We start from the raw sequence: 22,500 nt of genomic DNA on the forward strand, positions 1-22,500 counted from the left end.
TTGATTCTCCATCAGTAACGTTTCGCCTCCAGTTGTTTTCACACTCCGGTGATAAACAGATTTTAAATAACTGCCTCATGTGAAGCTGAAGGATTCGATTCACTCGAGTCACAGAAGGTTTGTGTTAAACTTTCACTTCCTGTTGTTAAACCTCAGGATCCTGAAGCAACACAACACATCTGCCTCCAGGGGGCGAAGCGGAGTAATCAAGCCTCTTTAGATCAATCAGGGTGTTTAAATCTTTTGGTTTTTTTTATTTGTTGTCCCCTGTTGGAAATCACTTATCCGATTCCCCCCCCACTTGCCCCTCAGCTCTCTCACTCGGCTCGAGCATCTTATCGCTTTGCTGCGGAAATGATTGAAGTCGCCTTTCATTCGCTGTGTTTCATAAACTGAACGAGTTATTACATTTCACATTACTTTGAGTTCTGTGAACAGACGAGAGGGCGATGGACAGAAAGACGGTTCCAGATGTTTCTATTTTCCAGATCGTCATGACGATAACTGTTCACGTTCACGTTTCATCGAAGGAACCGTCAGAAGAAATGAAAGAGGGAGAAAGTGACAGATGGAAAAGACTTTGACATTTTCTGTAGAGACGAGTTCAATTCAAACAAACTCATTCAGCTGTCGACTGGTTCCACGTCTCACTTTGCTCGTCGGGACGTGAGTTATTTATTTAAACACAGAACAGTTTGGTGAGATCGACTCGGAGTGAAGAGGCTGACGACTCGTTCAGGATTCAGCTCAGTGAAGATCTGATTCATTAATTCTGCTCAAACAAAGAAACTGTCGAGATAAACAAACCTTTCAGAATCAGACGGAGATTCAATACAACTCACACGCGCTGAGTTTTTAAAACAGAGATTTTAAAAATGCAGATTTTCAACTCTTTAACTTGAGTCTTACATCACACATGATCACTGTTGATTTGTGTAGTGAACGTGCGCCAGAAACAACAACAACAACAGCAACAAGGTTATATCCCGGTTGAGCAGGATCACTATGTTCTTATCTGGTGTTTGACAGATGGTTTAATGTTTGTTTCAAATATGTTTATTGGGAAACCAATCACGTAACAGAGAAATTAAGAGTCAACAGTTATGTTTCCTTTGTTTTTTTACAGAAGGTGAAAAGTAATCCCTGACAAAAAAGAACAGTAAATAAACAAGCAATGCCCTGCATCAACAAAACAGATGAAACAAAAAGGACAGGACAAAAAAGAAAAGAAAAAAGACAACAGTGTGAACCCTCCCTCACCCAGATGGTTTAATGTTTGAAGTCATTTTAGTGACATCATGTTACTGACAGAGACAAAAGGAAATGTAAAGTGGAATAAACAAGAAGAAGGAAGAAGATTTTCTATCTGGATTCACGACTTCTGGAATCTACCTTCTGTGTTTCTGAGCCTGAGAGATTTCAGTTTGTGTCTCACCTGCATGTTGATGAATTAACTTAAATAATTAAGATATTTAATCTTCATTATAGGAGAGGAGTGAGATGTCTCAGCAGTTGTGGCAGCGTAGATCCTAAAGAAACACAAAGGGCAGATCAGAATCAAATATTTAAACATAAACTTGGATCAACATGTAAACGTGAGAATATCACAGAGAGAAACAGTCCAACATGTTGAAAAAGAGCTGACTCATCATCACGTGTGTTTTCTCACTGAGACACTTGATGCTCAGACTTGATTTTAATGATGTGGAACGAGTCGTGTTTTCTCTGCTCGACCTCCATCGCTCACCTGTCATCGCTCCAGACTGAGAGAAGCTGGTGTTTGATGAGGACTCTGGTTTCCTGTGATGTTTGAGTTGTGTCTGAGCTCAGTTTCCCCCCCCCCACAGACGAGGAGACGGGTTTGGAGGTGCACCAGGTGACTCGTCCTCCGAGCTTCAACAGCCACCGGCGCCGCAGCCGAGCCGTCCTCTACCACCTGTCGGGTCACCTGCAGAAACAAGACAAGAGCAAACTGAAGCTCAACAACGTGAGTCTCTGATGATCCTCTGGTTTCATCACCAGCTCGTTTGAGTTTCTCCTCACGTTCCGTTTAAACAGAAGCTTTAGTTCATAAGTTTACGACTGATGAGGATATTAAATATCTTCTGTTCCTTTCTTTAACAACATATCTTTCAGTGAAAATAAAGATAATGAGTTTTCTGCTGTTTATTTGTTTCAATAAATATATATTCAATAAATCATCAAGGTTGTAACGTTCAGCTTTGATTCGATGTCACGTTCGTTCTGAAGTGTCGAATCATTTTTGTGATGATGTTAAATTACAGTATTTGACTTATTGAGTCGACCCTCACTGATATAAACAGTGTGAAAAAAGAAGTAATAATGAAATGCAACAACAAGAAACTGAGCTTTATTATTCTCATTAAAGGATTTACTGCACTACCGATGTATTCGGCTGCATTAACGCTGAACTAACAGGTCCATAATTATCCGTTTAAACTATTTTCCCAGATTGACTCATTAAATCTATGCAGCAGAAATCTCCTGAGTTATAAAAACATTTTCTCACATTATTCTCTATCTGCTTCTGCTGCTTTTTCATTAAAACTGTGCAATATAAAGAAGTTAAAATGTGTGAGACCCAGTTTCCATGGCTACTCATTAAACTAAATGAAAAATTGAATATCCAGTGAATAGTTTGTTAATGTAGATTTTATTCACGCTGTGATTTCCTCCGTGTGGTAGAACATGTTCGGGGACAAACCTCCGATCCCAGAGTACAAAGTAGCAGCGATTCAGAAGTCCCGCTTCATCCTCCTCCACTACGGGACCTTCAAGGCCGGCTGGGACTGGCTGATCCTGCTGGCGACCTTCTACGTGGCCGTGACCGTGCCCTACAACGTGTGCTTCACCGTGGTGGGGGGGTGGGACGACGGGGGCAGCAGCTTCCCCCGGAGCCCCCCCAGCGTCAGCGACATCCTGGTGGAGATCCTGTTTATTCTAGGTGAGAGTTTAATCCACAGCTGAACCCGACAGGTCCCATCCTGAGGTTCAACAGATGTGACACCGACCTTTAGCCCCAGGAACTCCCTTCACATCTTCTCCTCTGTGGCTCCACTGTTTCATGCTGAGATCTTTGTCTTCTTTTTGTGTTTATTCGATTCTTTATCTGTCGTGTGTTAGAATCATCGTCAACGTGATGAATCCTCCAGATGTTCTCCTGCTGGTTCTCACCTGAGCTCAATCAGACATTAGGTTCTCACTCAGTAGAAGGTCAGGAGGTCATTCAGTCCAGTTCAGGTCTGAAAGCAGCTTTAAAATCACTAGATCCTGATTTTTCTCTCTTCACCAAATTGCACAAACTATTAAATGTCTCCTAAACAATTTTTATCAAGATCATTTAAATAATCTCTCAACAAAATCACGATGTTAAAGAAAGTGATTCTGGATTCGCACCAAACATTTAATCAGTTCTTTCCTCACTCGTCCTCCAAGTTTCATGTATTTCCATCATGTCGTTTTTTTATCTTTCCTACGTTCATCATCGTCAATGTGATGAATCCTCCAGATGTTCTCCTGCTGGTTCTCACCTGAGCTCAATCAGACATTAGGTTCTCACTCAGGAGAAACTCAGGAGGTCATTCAGTCCAGTTCAGGTCTGAAAGCAGCTTTAAAATCACTAGATCCAGATTTTTCTCTCTTCACCAAATTGTACAAACTCTTAAATGTCTCCTAAACACATTTGAATATCTTTATCAAGATCCTTTAACTAATCTCTCAATGAAATCACAATGTTAAAGAAAGTGATTCTGGATTCGCACCAAACATTTAATCAGTTCTTTCCCGACTCGTCCTCCAAGTTTAATGTATTTCCATCATTTAATCTTTCCTCTGACCAAACAAACAAAAGGTGAAAACACAAGGTTTTAAAACCCTCTCGCTGTCAAACACACGTTCAAGCTGCTGTTTCCTCCTGTTTGATGAGTTTTCCTTTTTCCACCGTCAGTAATTAACACGACTTAGTGACCGAGACGTTCGTCCGTTTGTTCCTCGTCCACCTTCCCCGACGGAAACTCCATAAAAAGCTTTTATCTCAGCGGCTCATCGCTCGTAATGAAAGTTTTTAACGACGCGTCCGCAGCAGATCTGAGTCGTTTGAGCTCAACAGGTTCTTTGTTCCCGTCTGCAGGAAACAGTGAACACCAGCTCGCCATCAATAAACGTCTGCAATGAAATTATATGATCCACACGCGGTCAAAAGGGCGACTCCCTCACTCGATATTTCATTTGTTAGAAGTAAACAAGCCGGTGGGTTCATCAATACGTTCGATGGTGGATTTAAAACCTGGAGTCAGGTCCGATTCTTCATTAACTTCTGTTGATTCGCTGCTTTTAATGAATTAATTACAACCTTAAGACTTTTGATAAGACCTGGAAAATGTAATATTCACATAATCCTGCTGACAAACAGATGAGATGTGTGGGGATCATTAAACATATGAATCATAAAACCAGCCAGAGATGGAACTTTACTTATTTCATTTGTTGACAAATCAAATCCTGAAAGTTTGAACGTTCATCTGCTTTTTCTGAGTCTTTAACGGTTTAGAATCCATTGTGTCCTCTGTCTTCGTGGCCGTGTGATGATCATGTGACTGACCTCACTTCCTGTCGTGGTGCTAACTCCTGCTGTCGCCCCCTGCTGTTGTTGTTGTCGCCCCCTGCAGACATTGTGCTGAACTTTCGAACCACTTTTGTGAGCACGTCGGGTCAGGTCGTGTACGACGCCCGCTCCATCTGCGTTCACTACGTCACCACCTGGCTCTTTGTCGATCTCATTGCCGCCCTGCCCTTTGACCTGCTGTATGCTTTCAACGTCAGCGTGGTGAGTCTCCTCTGTGTGTGTCTGTGTGTGTGTGTGTGTGTGTGTGTGTGTGTGTGTGTGTGCACATCTGTTTGCATGATCACAGACAGACAACGTGTGACCGATTGAAGAGTTTGTGACTAATCCAGCTTCTGAATTCACCTCATATCCTCGTTTCTCCCGAGAGAAACACACACTTTGTTTCCAGCTGTTCATCACGAACAGGCCGGCGAGTCGAACTCAGAGGAAAAGAAATCAATCTTTAATGTTTAATGTCTCTGATTCTCGTGATGATTCATTACATCACCTGTTGCTCCTCAGACAAACAAACGATGCTCAGCTAATCTGATGTTAGTGCACAGGCTCCTGCAGGTCTTTGTATTTCTCAGGATCCTACAAAGAGAATCACACGACTGGTTTCCAGTTCAGTGCTACGTGTGTGTCTGTGTGTGTTTTTGTGTGTGTGACCAGATGTGTTGTGTCTCTCCTCCTGTCCGGTGCAGTACTTCGGCGTCCACCTGCTGAAGACGGTGCGGCTGCTGCGGCTGCTGCGGCTGCTGCAGAAGCTGGAGCGCTACTCGCAGTACAGCGCCGTGGTCCTGACGCTGCTCATGTCCATGTTCGCGCTGCTCGCTCACTGGATGGCGTGCGTCTGGTACTTCATCGGACGCAAGGAGATCGAGAGCCCGGGCTCCTGGGACATCGGTCAGTAAGAACCTTTCAAACAGACACAGAGTGAGAAATAGATTAGATTAGATTAGATTTCTTTATTTATCCACACAACGGGGAAATTCACTTGTTACAGCAAAAAAGAGAAAAACAGAATTTAAATAACAGTGCCGAAGCAACAATAAAAAAGAAAGATCAAAATATATACACTACTAAACTACACATAATGAGAGTAAAAATATACAGAAAACAAAAACAACCTGCAAAACAGACACTGTGCAAAAGCAGGTACTGGGGAGAAAGTGGAGTGATGTAAGTGTTATTGCAATGAAAACAAAAGTATTATAAGTAATATTGCAACAGTAGTGACCATGATACAGAAAAAATAATTAAAAGTAAGTGACCATAATATAAATAATACTACAAGATAGTATAAAGGAAAATATAAATATTGCAATGTAACCATTATAAGTGACCATGATATAAATATAGATGTAAAGTGTTGAATATTATTGTGCATAGTAGTGATCTGCGTAAAAAAATAAAAAATAAATAAGAAAAATAAAAATAGAAGTACTTGTACTCAGCTGCTGAAGTAACTGTACTCAGGCTGTGTACCTTTCCTTTTAATGTCTTTGAAGTGCTTTTCATTTCTTATACTTTTATACAATCCATTACTTTATAGAAGAGACAAGTCTTTGTTTCACTGGGGATTTAATAAGGGAACAGACTGAAGTGTTGTTTAAAAAAGTTATTTATTCCTGAAGACGCATCAAGTTCCATTTCCTCCGAGTGAAGAGCTTTTATTGTCCAGTTTTGTTTCTAAGTAACTATCCTGTTCACATGTTGGGATTCACTGTTCCTTCTCTCTTTCCATGTGTTTCCTCTTTGTTTCCTCTGACTCACCGAGTCGTTCTCCCTCCGTCTCCCTCATCGATCCGTTCATCGTTATCCTTTCAGCAAACCACATAACGACGGGAGTCAATTCATGTCCCTCAATTTAACATTTAGAGAGATGAGAGGAATCCAGGGGACGACGAGACAGTCTGACCTTACCTGACCTTTACAGCTGTGATTAACAACACAGCTCTGATATCGACATCTCCATACGTTTGACTGCTCCGTGTGTCACATGGTCCTCGTTACTGCCCCTGATGGAGCTGTGGTTGTTCTACGAGCCACAGTGGACAGAAGAGGACAGAAGAAGAGGACAGAAGAAGAGGACAGAAGAAGACAGAAGAAGAGGACAGAGACGTGGATATTACATGTTGTTGTTGTTCAGACTGCAGGTTTCATCATGAAGCATTTGACCCTTAGAGGCCTTCAACCTTTAGATGGTGTAACAGGAGCCGGCTGCAGAGCAAAAACAAACATCCAGTCCACATCTTCAATTTTTGAAAACTAACACAAGAGCAGAAATATCTCACAGCCCTCGGAGCAGAGAAGCATCTGAACGTTTGAAGTAAAACTGAAACTTCGGGAGTAAGATTCAAAAAATGGATCCACGTTAAAAAAGATAAAGAATCTGAAGTTATTTTATGTAACAACAAAGTAAACTATGTTCATGTTTAATCTGTAGTGGATTTGTCTTATGGGAAAATGTGAATTAAACTCCAACACACACCGGTTTTGTTGGTAAATCCTGGTTTGACGCTGGTGTGAGGTTGTAGAAAACAGATGATCAGGACCATGGAGAGCTCCTACGCTCCCTGCTCTGCTCCACACAGATTTCAGCACCTTGGACAGAGAAAATAATAAAACTGTCTTTAGTGATAAATCTTTATTTATGAAGCTCTTCTAAATAAAATACACATAAGTATCTTTAAACATAATAATAAAAGAAAGAATAAAAACCATAACATTTAAGAAAGACCTTGAATTAGGTAAAATCAATACAAGAATCTAAAAGCTTTGAATTAAAGGAAGCTACTGGAAAATCATTCCCAGCTTTTGACAGTTTTGATTTCACAGGATTATATGTGATGTAAACTTACTTTACAAACTCGAGTGACTTTACAGTAAAGTTAGTCTTGACTCATTTCTGCAACATTTAAAATCTATTATAAAATCACTTTATGTGAAGGTGATTTCCAGAGAACAGCCTCTTTAGAAAATCTATTGTCATTGTAGGTAAATACAAATTATACATATTATAAAATATTCTGGGTAAACACTCTAAATTCCCAGTTGAAAGCCCCCCCTCCACTTCCCCTCATGTGTTTCATGTTGTGTGTTGGAAGTCGGCTCCACGGCTCCTGTGTGTGTGTGTGTGGGGGGGGGGGGGGGGGGGGTGGAGGTTAAGTTGTGCTAATGACAAAGTAATTAGGAAACTACTCAGGTGTTAAATCCTCTAATGTTGTTGGTTTAGCTGCTGGAGTGGGACTCTGCTCGCAGCTCCACTGTCACCGCTGCTTATTTATGCTGCTAGAACACAGACACACACAGACACACACAGACACACACACACACACACACACAGACACACACCCAAGGTCAGAGCTGGAATGTGTGATGCCAGGGATCAATGAGCAGATTCATCCATATTGTATTATTCATACTCCTCCAGTCTTTCCGTCTCTCTTCTCCCGACTCGGCCTCCTCTGGGTTTCTCTTCTCCACTCGTCTTCTCACAGACACTGTTTCTCATTTCATCCCTCGCTTCCTCCTCTCCGCCCTGCCTCCTTGTGTCCTCCCTCCTTGTTTCCCTTCCTCCCTTCCTCTAAAGCTGAGCTGCTGTCTTGGTAATTGTAAGTTTAACTTGAATCCTCCGTCTCTTCGGTGCCGCTCAGTGAGATCAAGTCATCGGATGATTGTTAAAGAAAATGTGGATTTTTATTTTATCTCTTAATCTGGATGCACGGACTCGTTCTCACCTTCAGAGTCGAGGTTTCTCCGGCTGAGGGAACAGCATGAATCTTTAGTATATATATATAATATGGATGAGCAGAATGAGTAAAGTCTCAAAACTCGGATCTTAGTACCTCAGAAACTTTTATTCTTCGGATTTAATAGAATCTATAGCTGCTGCAGAAATGAGGAGGAGTGAAACCCTGGATATTTCAGCAGGAAGTGAACGGAGCAGAACATATTCAGCTCTAAACGTTCTCCAGGAGAAGTTCTGTGCTCAGGTGATAACACGCCTCAGTGCAGGGGGAATAAAAAGAGGTTTTTCTATATTAATGTCTCCCTCTGTTTATCTCCCTCTCTCCCTCAGGTTGGCTCCACGAGCTGGCCAAGCGCCTGGGTACGCCATACTTCCTGTCTCCACTGGCGGCGCTGGTCCCCTCTGTGGGCGGCGGCCTCCCGGCCAACGGCAGCAACAGCAGCGGCAGCGGCAGCCACTGGGGCGTGTCGGGGTCAGAGGTCGGCGGCCCGGCCTCCTGGAACTCCAGCCAGTATTACGGGAACGTGTCGGGGGGCGAGGCCGTGTCGGGGGCGGCGGCCGGCGCCGGGGGCGTGGCTCTGCTGGGCGGCGGCCCGACGATGAGAAGCAGCTACGTGACGTCTCTGTACTTCGCTCTGAGCAGCTTGACCAGCGTCGGGTTCGGAAACGTCTCGGCCAACACGGACTCGGAGAAGATCTTCTCCATCTGCACCATGCTCATCGGAGGTAACACATCCACCGCTCCTCTCTTCCTCTGCTGCAGCAACACAGATGAGAACGTTTCATTCTGTCTCCTTCTTTAAAATTCATCCTTTTCATATTTGGGACGAACAATAGATGCAAACACAAACATTCAGAATCTCATTCGTCTCGCTTCGGTGACACAAAGGTTCACGAACATGTTTCACTTTTATCTGTTTTGTTTTAATCAGGTTATTTAAAACTTTGGACTCAAGTCAAAAAGCAAAAGCTTAGTTTCTGGATCATAAAAATAAATATATATATTGCAGGATGATATAAACATGATTTTCAAAAGAACAGAACCTTTTCTCAACTTCTCCTTATTATTTTTTTTATAATAATATAGTTCTTATGATATTAGCTCCTGCAGTGAAGTAAACAATGTGTTAATGAGGAGTCATGTTTGCAGGAGGCACAACAGTGAAATCTTAGCCTCTTACATTATCATTATTAATTCTTTCATGTGATATTTCCTCCCAGGAACCAGTTTTTTCCCGAGCTGTGATATAAAATGTGTCTGTTCTCTCCTTCTTACTTATTGATTCCACAGTAAAAGGTTTTGAAAGCTGTCTCCCGGGGCGGTGCTCAGTGTTTCTGAAAACATTATTTTCCTGTTTCCAGTAAAGTCGTTGCTTCCTCGTTCGTTGCGGTTTCGTCAGAAGTCAAGTGATAAATGTAGAAAACCTTAAAATGGAGGAAATGTGAAAGTTGTTTGCTGAGAGAAATGTTGAGATTTACGATCAGAGCGGGTGAAGATTAAGTGGGCTGTTAATGGACACACACACACACACACACACACACACACACACACACACACACACAATGACAAGAAACATGAGGCTTCATCAAAATTGTCCACATCAGAAAAGGATTCAGCCATAATAGTTTCTCTCAGTAAAATCCAAACTCCTCATGTTGTCATGTTTCCGCCTTCAGGCAAAAAACAAAATCTCAAGAGAGTTAGAATTTGACTTCTCATTTTGAGGGAAATGTGTGAAATGTTGTGTAACATTATTCAAAATGTATATAAAAAACCTATTGGGCCTTTTATTGGTTATAAAGAACTTCAATTACACCTCATAACTTTACATTATACTAGATGATCTATGCCCACATTTTAAAACACAGGATCCAGGTTTATGATTTATCTGAAATGTGTGTTGTGTTCTCTTGAATTTGACTTTAATGACACTAATACTCTGTAAGTTGTGTTTGTGTGACTGGTTCAGTCTCACGTCCACGAGCTGTAAAATCTTTATTTATAATTAATTGAATTAAAGAGAGAGATGAAGACGAACGAGAGCAGCTTCAGTTCTTCCTCTGACTCCAGGTCTGTTTCCTGGTTTTCTCCCCCTCAGCTTCACCTGAAAGACATTGAGACGTTTCTACACCAGAGGTTTTTAGTGTTATATTTCTCAGAATGTGCGGCGGGTCACTGTGCCTGCAGGACAAAGTCATTAGTGTGTGTGTCAGTGGACTGTGGACGTGTCCTGAGGTCTGAACCCAGCTTCTCTGTTCAGACATGAATCAGAGTTAGTGACAGAATCTGCTGTGAAATCCACTCAGGACAAAAGATCATGAAACAAACTCTTCTGCTTCTCGCTGCTCGATGCTGCTTCTCTGTGTTTACACCAAGCAAGAGAAGTATTTAGAAAGTATAAATACCACACAGTTCTCATACTGGGGCTGTTTTTGACTTTTAAATAAAGGTCATTTTGATTTTAAGTGTTTTTTCACTTGAAATAAAGGTTTTATTTAACGCAGGATTCTTGTTATTTATCACAGTGAGTTACTGATCTGTTGTGGAGCTTTAATCCTCCTCAGCCGCTGGTTCCACTGGTCTCAGAGCAGCTCAGTCGTTTTAAGCTCTTTGCCTTTTAACATCTTGGGTCTTATGAAGACGTCCTGTGAAGCTTCCTGCTGTGCAGGTGCATTGTGGGACTTTCCTGGGGGTCACTCTCGATATAATCCAATCAGATCACTCAGTCATTAACTATGATTCTTATCAACAGAGTGAATAAACCTTCCTCCTCTCTTCCAGCACTCATGCATGCTGTGGTGTTCGGTAACGTGACGGCCATCATCCAGAGGATGTACTCGCGCCGCTCGCTCTACCACACGCGCACCAAGGACCTGAAGGACTTCATCCGGGTCCATCGCCTGCCCAAGGCCCTGGAGCAGCGCATGCTGGAGTGTTTCCAGACCACGTGGTCGGTCAACAACGGGATCGACGTCAATGAGGTGAGGGGAGAGAAGCACTCATGTTAGAGGGCTGTTTCAGAATGTGAAAACATCTTTACACATCATGGAGTTTCAGCTTCATAGGATCAGATTCTGAGAGTTCGACACCAACAAAGTGGAATGTTGGTCGTGCTTCTTGTTGAAGAGCCAAAGCAGAAGAAGAGAATCCAGAGACCTTTCTGGTTTTGATTGTTCTAGTTCAGTAGAAACCAGTTCCCAGTGAAACTCTCTCTCTCTCTCTCTCCCCAGCTGCTGAAGGACTTCCCTGACGAGCTGCGGGCCGACATCGCCATGCACCTGAACAAGGAGCTGCTGCAGCTGCCGCTGTTCGAGTCGGCCAGCAGGGGGTGCCTGCGCTCGCTGTCCCTCATCATCAAGACGTCCTTCTGCGCTCCGGGCGAGTTCCTGATCCGCCAGGGAGACGCCCTGCAGGCCATCTACTTCGTGTGCTCGGGCTCCATGGAGGTCCTCAAGGACAACACGGTGCTGGCCATCCTGGGTGAGTCGGGGGAGCAGGAGGTCCACAGAGGAAACGACTGAATAACCATGTTGGTTTCTGTAAAAACAGGGAGAATTTGCTATTTATTATTCTATTTATTCATCTATTTATAATATAATAGCTTCGATATTCAGGTTATTTTCCGATTTGTTTCGCCCAAATAACAAAAAAAAAGACAAAATCATTCCCTGAGTCTATTTTCTAATTATTGAAGAAACCGGATTAAACAAATGTTAATGAAAAATCTCCAGCTGAATATGAAGTGTGAGATTTGATTTGTTCCACTTCACTAATGAGACTAAAACAAGGTTGGTTTGTTATTTGATGGAAATGACGAATTTGTGACTCAGACGTGGATGAAGAGTTCACATTAGAGAATCACCTGTGGGCCTCGGTGAGATGATCCTGATCTGCAGAACTCCAGCTGCATCGGTAATGAAGGAGGGAACCGTTCCCTCACAGTCGAGAGGAGAACGTGTCTGTTTGATAATAACTCTGCTGATGAAGCACGGAGCTGTTAGACAGAGAAGTCGTCCCTCAGCTCCGTGATCACTGCTCAGATGATTCCACAGTGGAGGGTTTGATTTCATCCAATCAGACCTGCAGAGCCTGAAGTGAGGTCTGAGTGGAAATCAGCTTGATGAGATGAAGAAGAGGAGGAAGAGGAGGAAGAAGAGAAGGAAGAGAAGGTAGAGGAGGAAGAGGAGAAAGAGGAGGAAGAGGAGGTAGAGGAGGTAGAGGAGGAAGAGGAGGAAGAGGAGGAAGAGGAGGAAGAGGAGAAAGAGGAGGAAGAGGAGGAAGAGGAGGAAGAGGAGAAAGAGAGGAAGAGGAGGTAGAGGAGGTAGAGGAGGAAGAGGAGGAGGAGGAGGAGGAGGAGGAGGAGGAGGAGGAGGAAGATGAGGAAGAGGAGGTAGAGGAGGAAGAGGAGGAAGAAGAGAAAGAAGAGGAGGAAGAAGAGAAGGAAGAGAAGGTAGAGGAGGAAGAGGAGGAAGAGGAGGAAGAGGAGGTAGAGGAGGAAGAGGAGGAAGATGAGGAAGAGGAGGAAGAGGAGGAAGAGGAGGGAGAGGAGGAAGAGGAGGTAGAGGAGGAAGATGAGGAAGAGGAGGAAGAGGAGGAAGAGGAGGTAGAGGAGGAAGAGGAGGTAGAGGAGGAAGAGGAGGAAGAAGAGAAAGAAGAGGAGGAAGAAGAGAAGGAAGAGAAGGTAGAGGAGGAAGATGAGGAAGAGGAGGAAGAGGAGGAAGAGGAGGTAGAGGAGGAAGAGGAGGTAGAGGAGGAAGAGGAGGAAGAAGAGAAAGAAGAGGAGGAAGAAGAGAAGGAAGAGAAGGTAGAGGAGGAAGAGGAGGAAGAGGAGGAAGAGGAGGTAGAGGAGGTAGAGGAGGAAGAGGAGGAAGATGAGGAAGAGGAGGAAGAGGAGGAAGAGGAGGGAGAGGTGGAAGAGGAGGTAGAGGAGGAAGATGAGGAAGAGGAGGAAGAGGAGGAAGAGGAGGCAGAGGAGGAAGATGAGGAAGAGGAGGAAGAGGAGGAAGAGGAGGAAGAGGAGAAAGAGGAGGAAGAGGAGGTAGAGGAGGAAGAAGAGGAAGAGGAGGAAGAGGAGGTAGAGGAGGAAGAGGAGGAAGAGGAGGAAGAGGAGGAAGAGGAGGTAGAGGAGGAAGAGGAGGAAGAGGATGAAGAGGAGGAAGAGGAGGTAGAGGAGGAAGAGGAGGAAGATGAGGAAGAGGAGGAAGAGGAGGAAGAGGAGGGAGAGGAGGAAGAGGAGGTAGAGGAGGAAGATGAGGAAGAGGAGGAAGAGGAGGAAGAGGAGGAAGATGAGGAAGAGGAGGCAGAGGAGGAAGATGAGGAAGAGGAGGAAGAGGAGGTAGAGGAGGAAGAGGAGGAAGAGGAGAAAGAGGAGGAAGAGGAGGTAGAGGAGGTAGAGGAGGAAGAGGAGGTAGAGGAGGTAGAGGAGGAAGAGGAGGAAGATGAGGAAGAGGAGGTAGAGGAGGAAGAGGAGGAAGAGGAGGAAGAGGAGAAAGAGGAGGTAGAGGAGGAAGAGGAGGAAGAGGAGGAAGAGGAGGAAGAGGAGGAAGATGAGGAAGAGGAGGAAGAGGAGGGAGAGGAGGAAGAGGAGGAAGAGGAGGAAGAGGAGGAAGAGGAGGGAGAGGAGGAAGAGGAGGAAGAGGAGGAAAAGGAGGAAGAGGAGGAAGAGGAGGAAGAGGAGGCAGAGGAGGAAGATGAGGAAGATGAGGAAGAGGAGGAAGAGGAGGGAGGGGAGGGACAGGAGGAAGATGAGGAAGAGGAGGAAGAGGAGGTAGACACGTGTGTGTTTCAATCAGACAATAAGGACGGCCGAGCTGAAGGAGCTCTGATAAAAGAGCTGCTGTTTGTGCCCTGCTGCTTTAATGAGTTATCAACACACACACACACACAAACACAAAGACACACACACACACACACACACACAAACACAAAGACACACACACACACAAACACACAAATATATATAAATACTTAAAATCATTCAATAAAAACATTGATGGTGCAATTCCAATTTTGCTTGCCAAAGACAGAAATGAGTAAGGGCATATATAAATGTGTGTGTGTGTGTGTGTGTGTGTGTGTGTGTGTGTGTGTGTAGGTTGACAGTTGCTCTCCTCGTCTCTGGGGACTTGGAGGCGGAGCTGAGTTCAGGTCTAACATTAGACAGGTTTTCAGACGGAGTGGGAGTGAAGATCCACTCGGCTGTTTTCACACAGAAGAAGAATCACAACCTGAACATCACGTGTGAATCTGAAGCTTTTACACATCTCACACTTCACTTAACACTTCACACTCGCTTTAGTGTTTCTCACACGTGCACCGAGGAGGATGGAGAGGAGGAAACTGAGCAGTTCACGAGGTGGAACGTTGTTTATCTGAGTCGTGTGACAGCTGCTTCACAGATGTGTACAGATGTTATAGATGTGTTCAGATGTTATATATGTTATAGATAGGGTTAGGGTTAGATGAGTAAGACGTGGATGTTACAATCTGAATAATGAACCTCTGCTGTGGAACTTCTGATTTCTCCTCTGTTGATTTGTTTGTTAATTCAGAACTTGGTGGAAAGACTCAACCTTTTTTTTAGATTTCTCCCAGAGAATAATTCATGAATCTTGATGAAACTCATCATATTGAGGGAGATGATGAGTGTTTGTGGTTTGGTGAAGCCTGATTGGATTGAAGTCCGACACTTAGTGAAAGGTCACAGGTCAAGACTTATTTACTTGAATTCTTGGTTTGGATCATTTTCACTGATTTCCCAGGAGATAATTCATGGATCTTGATGAAACTAATCAGACATGATGAGTGGACTTCAGCCTGATTGAGTTTCAGGGAGCTGATGGTGTTGACTGTGGTTTGAACTTTACTGGATTTCTCTACGTGTACCTAATAAACTGGCCTCTCGGTAGAAACTGACTCTCCTGACATTGACTGATGTGAGTTTTTAATAAAGATCTGACTCTGCTGAACTCAGAGTTCTGTGTAAATGTTTGAGGCTGAACTCTCCTGATGCTCCTGGTTCTTCAGAGCCGGTCGAGTCCACATCAGCCTGGTTACATCAGCAGTTCACTCCTGAGTCACTTCACTTCTTTTATTTGTCTAAATACGACATCAATTTCAGTGAGAATACACGTTTAACCTTCAGTGGTTTGAGCGTTGTCATTCAAATTCAAATTGGAAATTGAGTGGTCGGACAAATCGCTGCACCTGCGACAACAGGAGGACGGAATCTCATTTCCTCTGGTTGTGCTTCAGAGACTTTTCAACAACTAATCCTGTACGAGCTCCTCTGAGCTGTGAAGGGATGATACACAACCAGGGGGGGGGGGGGGGGACAGGTCGGGGGGGGGGAGTCCTCTGGTTTGTTTGACAAGAACAGATGCACCCGTCTCAAAAGTCACAATCTGCAAAGGTCACGTATTGTATTAATGGTTTTGTGCTTGTGCACCTGAATCAATGTGTGTGTGTGTGTGTGTGTGTGTGTGTGTGTGTGTGTGTGTGTGTGTGTGTGTGTGTGGACCGCGGTGCTGTGCTGGTATCAATAATAAATCTATTGTCCATTATTAAAGCAGATTGATTATTAATGCTGAATGGATGGAGCCTGCAGAGCTCAGGAAGCTCCGCCCCCTTGGTGGCCTCCATGTTGGATTTAACCACCGGAGGGAGACGTGGATTTAAAACAGGAAGTGAGGACATGTGTGTATTTGTGATAATCACAGTAATGTGACAACAGATTGTACAAAGGGAATATTCACATTGTTTTACTCTGAAATCTAGTTTGTTTTAAATGATAATCTATTGTAGACAGATCTCTAGATCTCCTCCATGTGAGCAGAGAGAACATGAGCCAAAGAGGGTTTCTCCGGGTTCCCACGGTACCTGGAAACCATGGAAAACATGGAAATTATTTTTCCATTTTCCAGGTTTGGAAAAGTCATGGAAACTGAGCAAAAGTGAACACTTACATGGAAATTGAAACAGTTGTCCTGGAAAATTTTATTGGATGATGTGTAAAATAAATGAAACTATTGAGCACATAATTAAGATGAGTTTATAAAAACCCTTTACATGTGAACAGCTTTACTGTAGATAGAAATGGATGATCCCATGTTGTAGAGCATGCTCTTAGCATCCTATCTGGTATATTGGATGTTGGAATTTGATGCAGGCCACCTAGTGATATGGACTTTAAAAGTATAGTTTCGGATTGTTAGACTTCGGGAATAATAGCCGAGAAACGTTACTCGCGATCTCAATAGATTCCTCTCCGTGATCACACATACAGCTGATATTTGTCATTAACTGCAACAGCGTCCCAGCATTTGTCCTTTTTAATGTTGTCTTTATACAACATGTGCCGAGGATCATACAGCTCACTGTGCTACTTATCCACTTCAATTATTAATTTAATGTCATCCATCGGGAATACAAACTATGGGATGCATATTTGATCATTTATATCATATAAAATGTGTAATCATTATCATCAATAGCCTTGGTGCAGCGCTGCACTTCAGGCTCCGGAGGGACCGGCACAAGGGATTAACATGGGAGTGGATGGGAGCCAGCTGTTATTTAAGGCTTGGCGCTGCGCTTACGCGTCGCTTCAGCGTCCGGTGTAAACCCGGCGTTAGTAGTCAGGTGTCCAAGGGGGTTGTGTGTGTGAGGGGAGGGGGGCGCGGAAAGCTTCAGGGGCCTATAGATCATCACTTAATATGGTACCTGGAAAATCAGGAGGTAGCTTGGAATTTTTTTTCAAGGCAAGCGTGGGAACCCTGTTTCTGTCATTTCAGGTCGTTAGTGTCACACTGATGTACGTTCAAGAATTCATGTTCCAGACAAGTGTCAATTAGTTATTTGATGGATGATATAAAAAGGGGTAAAACATGATTGACAGCTGAGTCTGGCTCCTGATTTGTTCTGATTGGTCCATTGAGTGAATCACTGGGATCATGTGATGACCTTCTGTGAGCGACTGGAGTTGATGGAATCACTCGGAGCTACGTTTTGAGTTTGTGTAGATGTTGTTGTGATGGATCAGAATCAGATTGTTTGACTTTGTGTGAACTGCTGTGATCACATGGACCTGAAGCAGCTGAGACATGAGCTGAGGTTTAACTCTTGAAAAGTTCAAGGACAGAAGACATTGATTAAACGAGCAGCTTTCAGGAGCTTTGGTTCTCGTCTTCGTCCGCTTGACACACACACACACACACACACACACACACACACACACACACACACACACACACACACACACACACACACACACACACACACTTGACAGACACACACTCCTAAATGTCACTTCAAGGTGCTCCTCTCGTGCTCAGTTAAACATTTCGCTGTGATTACGATGAAGTCGTCGCTCTCGGCTCCTCTCTCTCTCCCTCTCTCTCTCTCTCTCTCTCTCTCTCTCTCTCTCTCTCTCTCTCTCTCTCTCCTCAGCTCCCTCATCTTCCCCTTCCTCTCTCTTATATACACTTATATATTTTATTCTATTTTGTTCTATATTGTTGTTTTATGTTCAGTGCACCAACGACTCCAAGGCAATTTCCTGTATGTGCAAACATACTTGGCAAATTCTGATTCTGATACTGATTCTGATTGTGTTTCCCATCTTCACGTCCTCCACCCTCCCTTCACCCATCTTAGGTCCCTGCTCGTCTCCCCCTCCCTCACCCCCCTCCCTCCCTCCCTCACCCCTCCTCCCTCCGTCTTGCCTCTGTTCCCCTTTGGCGTGTTCTTCTCCTCCATCACCTCCTCCCTCCGCCTCCGTCGGCCTTTTCTCTTCCTCTCCGCTCTGATCTCAGCCCTGAAACAGTCTTTATGTGACTCTCTCTCTTTCTACCGAGCTCTGCAGGGGGGGTGTGGGGGGGGGGGTGCGTCAGTCAGAAGCCTCTCGAACGAAGTCTGATGATTAATAAAAAACTCTGCTCAGATGAAACTTAAATAACACTTAGATCAAAAAACTCTCAGAATAAATGTGATTGTCTCAGAACGATAAGTGGACGCTGAACAATAATCATCTGCACTGATTCAGCCGAGGGAAAGAGAGAGAACTGTAATTCATGAAAAACATGCAACACGCTAACTCTGAGATTCAGAAAAACATATTTGTTAGTGCGTCTGTTCGGTGCTGCTTTGTGCAGGTTGTGTGTTTTTCTCAAGATGAGTTCTACATTAAACTCTCTCTCTCTCCTGCTGCTGCTGAAATGACTTTTCAGCTTCAAACGTTTCATCATCTGCAGCTCAGACAGTTTGTTTCCTTACTTTAAAAACAGCTCCTGAAAATACTCTCCCTGGAAACAATGGTTTTTTAGATATTAACGACATGTTTGTGTGTCTGTGTGTGTCTGTGTGTGTGTCTGCAGGTAAAGGCGATCTGATTGGCTCGGACTCCCTCACCAAGGAGCAGGTGATCAAGACCAACGCCAACGTGAAGGCGCTGACCTACTGCGACCTGCAGTACATCAGCCTGAAGGGCCTGCGTGAGGTGCTGAGGCTCTACCCCGAGTACGCCCAGAAGTTCATCAGCGAGATCCAACACGACCTCACGTACAACCTGCGGGACGGACACGGGGCCGACGTGAGTTCCTGGCATCACTCAAATCTCATATTTAGGATTCTCAAATGTCTAAAATGCCCCAAATTCCACTAAAACTCATCAAGCTGCAGCAAGGTTTGTTATTATGAACGTATTGTGTAATTTTGTTTTCAAACAAACGTAAAGGGTTGAAAACACAAACTCCTCGGGTACAGTAGTTTGTTTGGAACAGACGACACTGCCCCCTTGTGGCCACTAGACAGTTTGCCAGTGGTTCACGAGTTTGTGTTATCACTCAAATCTCCTCGTAAATCATAATTCAAATGTTTAGAATTGAAACTAAAATGCCCCAGATTCCACTAAAACTCATCAAGCTGCAGCGAGGTTTGTTATTATGAACATGTTGTGTAATTTTGCGTACAAACAAACGTAGAGGGTCGAAAACACAAACTCCTCGGGTGCAGTAGTTTGTTTGGAACAGATGACACTGCCCCCTTGTGGCCACCAGACAGTTTGCCAGTGGTTCACGAGTTTGTGTTTTCACTCAAATCTCCTATTTAGAATTGAAACTAAAATGCCCCAAATTCCACTGAAACTCATCGAGCTGCAGCAAGGTTTGTTATTATGAACGTTTTGTGTAATTTTGCGTACAAACAAACGTAAAGGGGTGAAAACACAAAGTCCTCGTGTGCAGTAGATGACACTGCCCCCTTGTGGCCACCAGACAGCTTGCCAGTGGTTCACGAGTTTGTTGTAATCGGAAGTTTGTGTCATAGCAACTGAGGAAGAACTTTAAAGGTTAGAAGAAACAAACTGTCCTGACGAGAAGAAGATGAGCAAATTATTCTGTTGTTAGAGGAGAAACTCGAGGCCGAAGGAAAGTCTGCAGGAATAAAGACTGTCTGTACATTGTGTATTTATAACTACACACACAGACACACTCTTCATCGCACAACACAGATCACACACACACAGCCTGGGAAACGATCGATCCTCGACATCGTGCGGTCGGAGGAGACTCTGGCATTAAGGAGACGCTCATGCACGACCTTGCTGACTCCACTCTCACGTGCACGCTCACAGATCCGTGCATGTGTCTCCAGCCTCCAGCACACACACACACACACACACACACACACACACGAACCTGCACTTTGGATCTGGTGCAGCAGCAGCAGAGGGAGCACAACACAGAGACCAGAATAGCTCAGTGCTGTTTGAAGCTGCCCTACAAAGCTAAGAATAGATCACGGGGGGGAAGCACGGGCTCTCCCTGACTGGCTGCCCCCCCCGCAGCTGTGCTAAGATTGGATCCTGCTCGATATAAATAGCACAGTCGGAGAGGAGGAGGGTGGGGGGGGAGGAGGAGGAGGAGGAGGAGGAGGTGGAGAGACGAAGGGGAGGGGCTATCTCACATTCAGATCTGCTCTCACACTGCAGTGGAGTTTGTTTCTGCAGAAACAGCACGTTTACTGCAGAGTGTGTGTTCATGTGTGTGTGTGTGTGTGTGTGTGTGTCTGCAGCAGTGTGTGCTCGTGTGTGTGTGTGTCTTCAGCATGGAGGTGTGTGGAGGACGCACAATCCCCAACGCACAACCTGCTGGATTGCACATGTCGACCCTGGTTGTGAATGCAAAGCCCTTCTGGTACCAGCAGCTCCCTGTGTGTGTCTGTGTGTGTGTGTGTGTGTGTGTGTGTGTGTGTGTGTGTGTATACGGTGTGTGTGTGTGTGTGTGAATATGAATGTGAGACTCCAGCGCCGTAGTAAACAAACACTTGAGCCTGAAGAGGATGAACGAGTGAGTTCATCATCAACACAACGACAACAGAGACGTGTGGGCAGCTTCATCAAATACACAACATCATGAAACACTGGAGAGGAACGTGAGGAAGCTTCACACTGAACATCATGTCCCTGGAGCTCCGGCCACAACAAGAGGCCACGTGCAGCACCACCAGTTGACCCGGTGCACCGGGGGGGTGGGGGGGGGTGCACTGGAGAAACCAGGGGAAGCTGCTCTGCTTTGTATCCGGGGCTCATGCCGGCCTTTCAGTCTCTGCAGAAGAAACATGACAGGAGAGAAACATACAACCTGCACATACTGTACAAACACACACACACGCACATGCAAACACACACACGCACACGCACAGACACACACATGCACACACACACACACACACACACTCATGCAACACTCATTCTGCTGCAGCATCAATAAGAGAAGAAGCACTTTGTTCCTTCTTGTTCCTGCAGACACACACACATGTTACACTCATCCTCATCCTGAACATGTGCACATACAGCCCAGTGTCTCTCACACACACACACACACACACACACACACACACACACATGATGTGAGGTGAATGCAGACCCCCCCCACCCCCCCAGCATGCACACAGACACGTGCACGCCGACACGCGGCAGCACACACTTCTCACACCCCCGCACCGCAGAGCGTTCCTCGGGCGCTGGGAGCTAAGATTAGAACAAGACGGCTAAAAATACATTACGGTGGCACAGAGGGGGGGGCGGAGGAGGAGGAGGAGGGGGAGGAGGGGGGGGTTGCATGAGGGGAGGAGAAGGAGGAGGAGGAGGGCGGGGGGGCGGGAGGAGGAGAAAAAGGCAGAATGCTGAGCAGGCAGGGAGGGAGACTTGATTAAAGGGAGAGAGCAGAGGGGCGTCGGCTTGTCTGCATGATGAGAGATGAAATGTTGTTCATCTTTCATAATTTATTATATTTCTATTATAAATAGAATATTACAAAAATATATATATCACAATGACAGGCTGTTGTTCTTAAAGCACGTCTCATTTAATCCTGATCTGCTGAGCTCGACACTTTCAGCGAGAAGCTGATGGGACCTGAGTGTGTGTGTGTGTGCGTGTGTGTGTGTGTGTGTGTGTGTGTGTGTGTGTGTGTGTGTGTGTGTGTGTGTGTGTGTGCGCGTGTGTGTGTGTGTGTGTGTGTTTAATGTTGCACCACAAGACGGAACTAAAAAGTTATTCACACAGAAAACAACATGATTAGAATCTCTTCACCTCATTCTCCTCCTTGAGTCGTTTTCTGAACCTTCTGTCGTCTTCACATCTTCAAACATTGAGACAATATTTCATTTTTATTTAGGATACAGAATTTTTTTTCTCTGCAAAGATCTGAACGTTGACATTGATGAAGAAGAGGAAAAGAAAAGCTTAGTTTTATAGTGTTATGTCTTTGTTACGTCTGGCTGTTAGTGAGCAGGAGCAGAAACTTCTGGATGGATGTGATGCAGCTCAAAAAATTAAACATTGCAAGATATGATGTTATTTGACATTTTACTCGGTTTCTCAGATGATTTTAATTGTTAGTGCAATTTGGTTTGGATCCAAATTAAAACCTGGATGAATGAATGGTGAATGATATTTTGATTTGAACTTGGAATAAAAATGTGCAGAACAACACTGGAGTAAAAACAGTGTGAAAGCAAACTGGCTCGAAAACATCTTCTAAAAATAAACAAGATGAGAATCTGGATGTTTCTCCTTAAACGCTCTGAGTGGGAGGAAGGGGGGGGTGGGGGGGGGTGTGA

General features: G+C 44.5%; 1 protein-coding gene across 1 annotated transcript in view; it reads left to right on the plus strand.

The window, feature by feature from the left end:
• kcnh3 (potassium voltage-gated channel, subfamily H (eag-related), member 3) overlaps window positions 1-22,500 on the plus strand; it is a 96,632-nt gene that overhangs the window by 66,434 nt on the left and 7,698 nt on the right. Inside the window, exons 4-11 of the mRNA XM_061088484.1 lie at window positions 1,848-1,987; window positions 2,707-2,965; window positions 4,689-4,846; window positions 5,329-5,530; window positions 8,709-9,104; window positions 11,161-11,360; window positions 11,610-11,859; window positions 18,753-18,967. Coding sequence (XP_060944467.1) covers window positions 1,848-1,987; window positions 2,707-2,965; window positions 4,689-4,846; window positions 5,329-5,530; window positions 8,709-9,104; window positions 11,161-11,360; window positions 11,610-11,859; window positions 18,753-18,967 — 1,820 coding nt within the window. The remainder of the gene's footprint in view (window positions 1-1,847; window positions 1,988-2,706; window positions 2,966-4,688; window positions 4,847-5,328; window positions 5,531-8,708; window positions 9,105-11,160; window positions 11,361-11,609; window positions 11,860-18,752; window positions 18,968-22,500) is intronic.

The sequence above is a fragment of the Limanda limanda genome, chromosome 16, assembly GCF_963576545.1.
Source record: "Limanda limanda chromosome 16, fLimLim1.1, whole genome shotgun sequence".
Classification (NCBI taxonomy): domain Eukaryota; kingdom Metazoa; phylum Chordata; class Actinopteri; order Pleuronectiformes; family Pleuronectidae; genus Limanda; species Limanda limanda.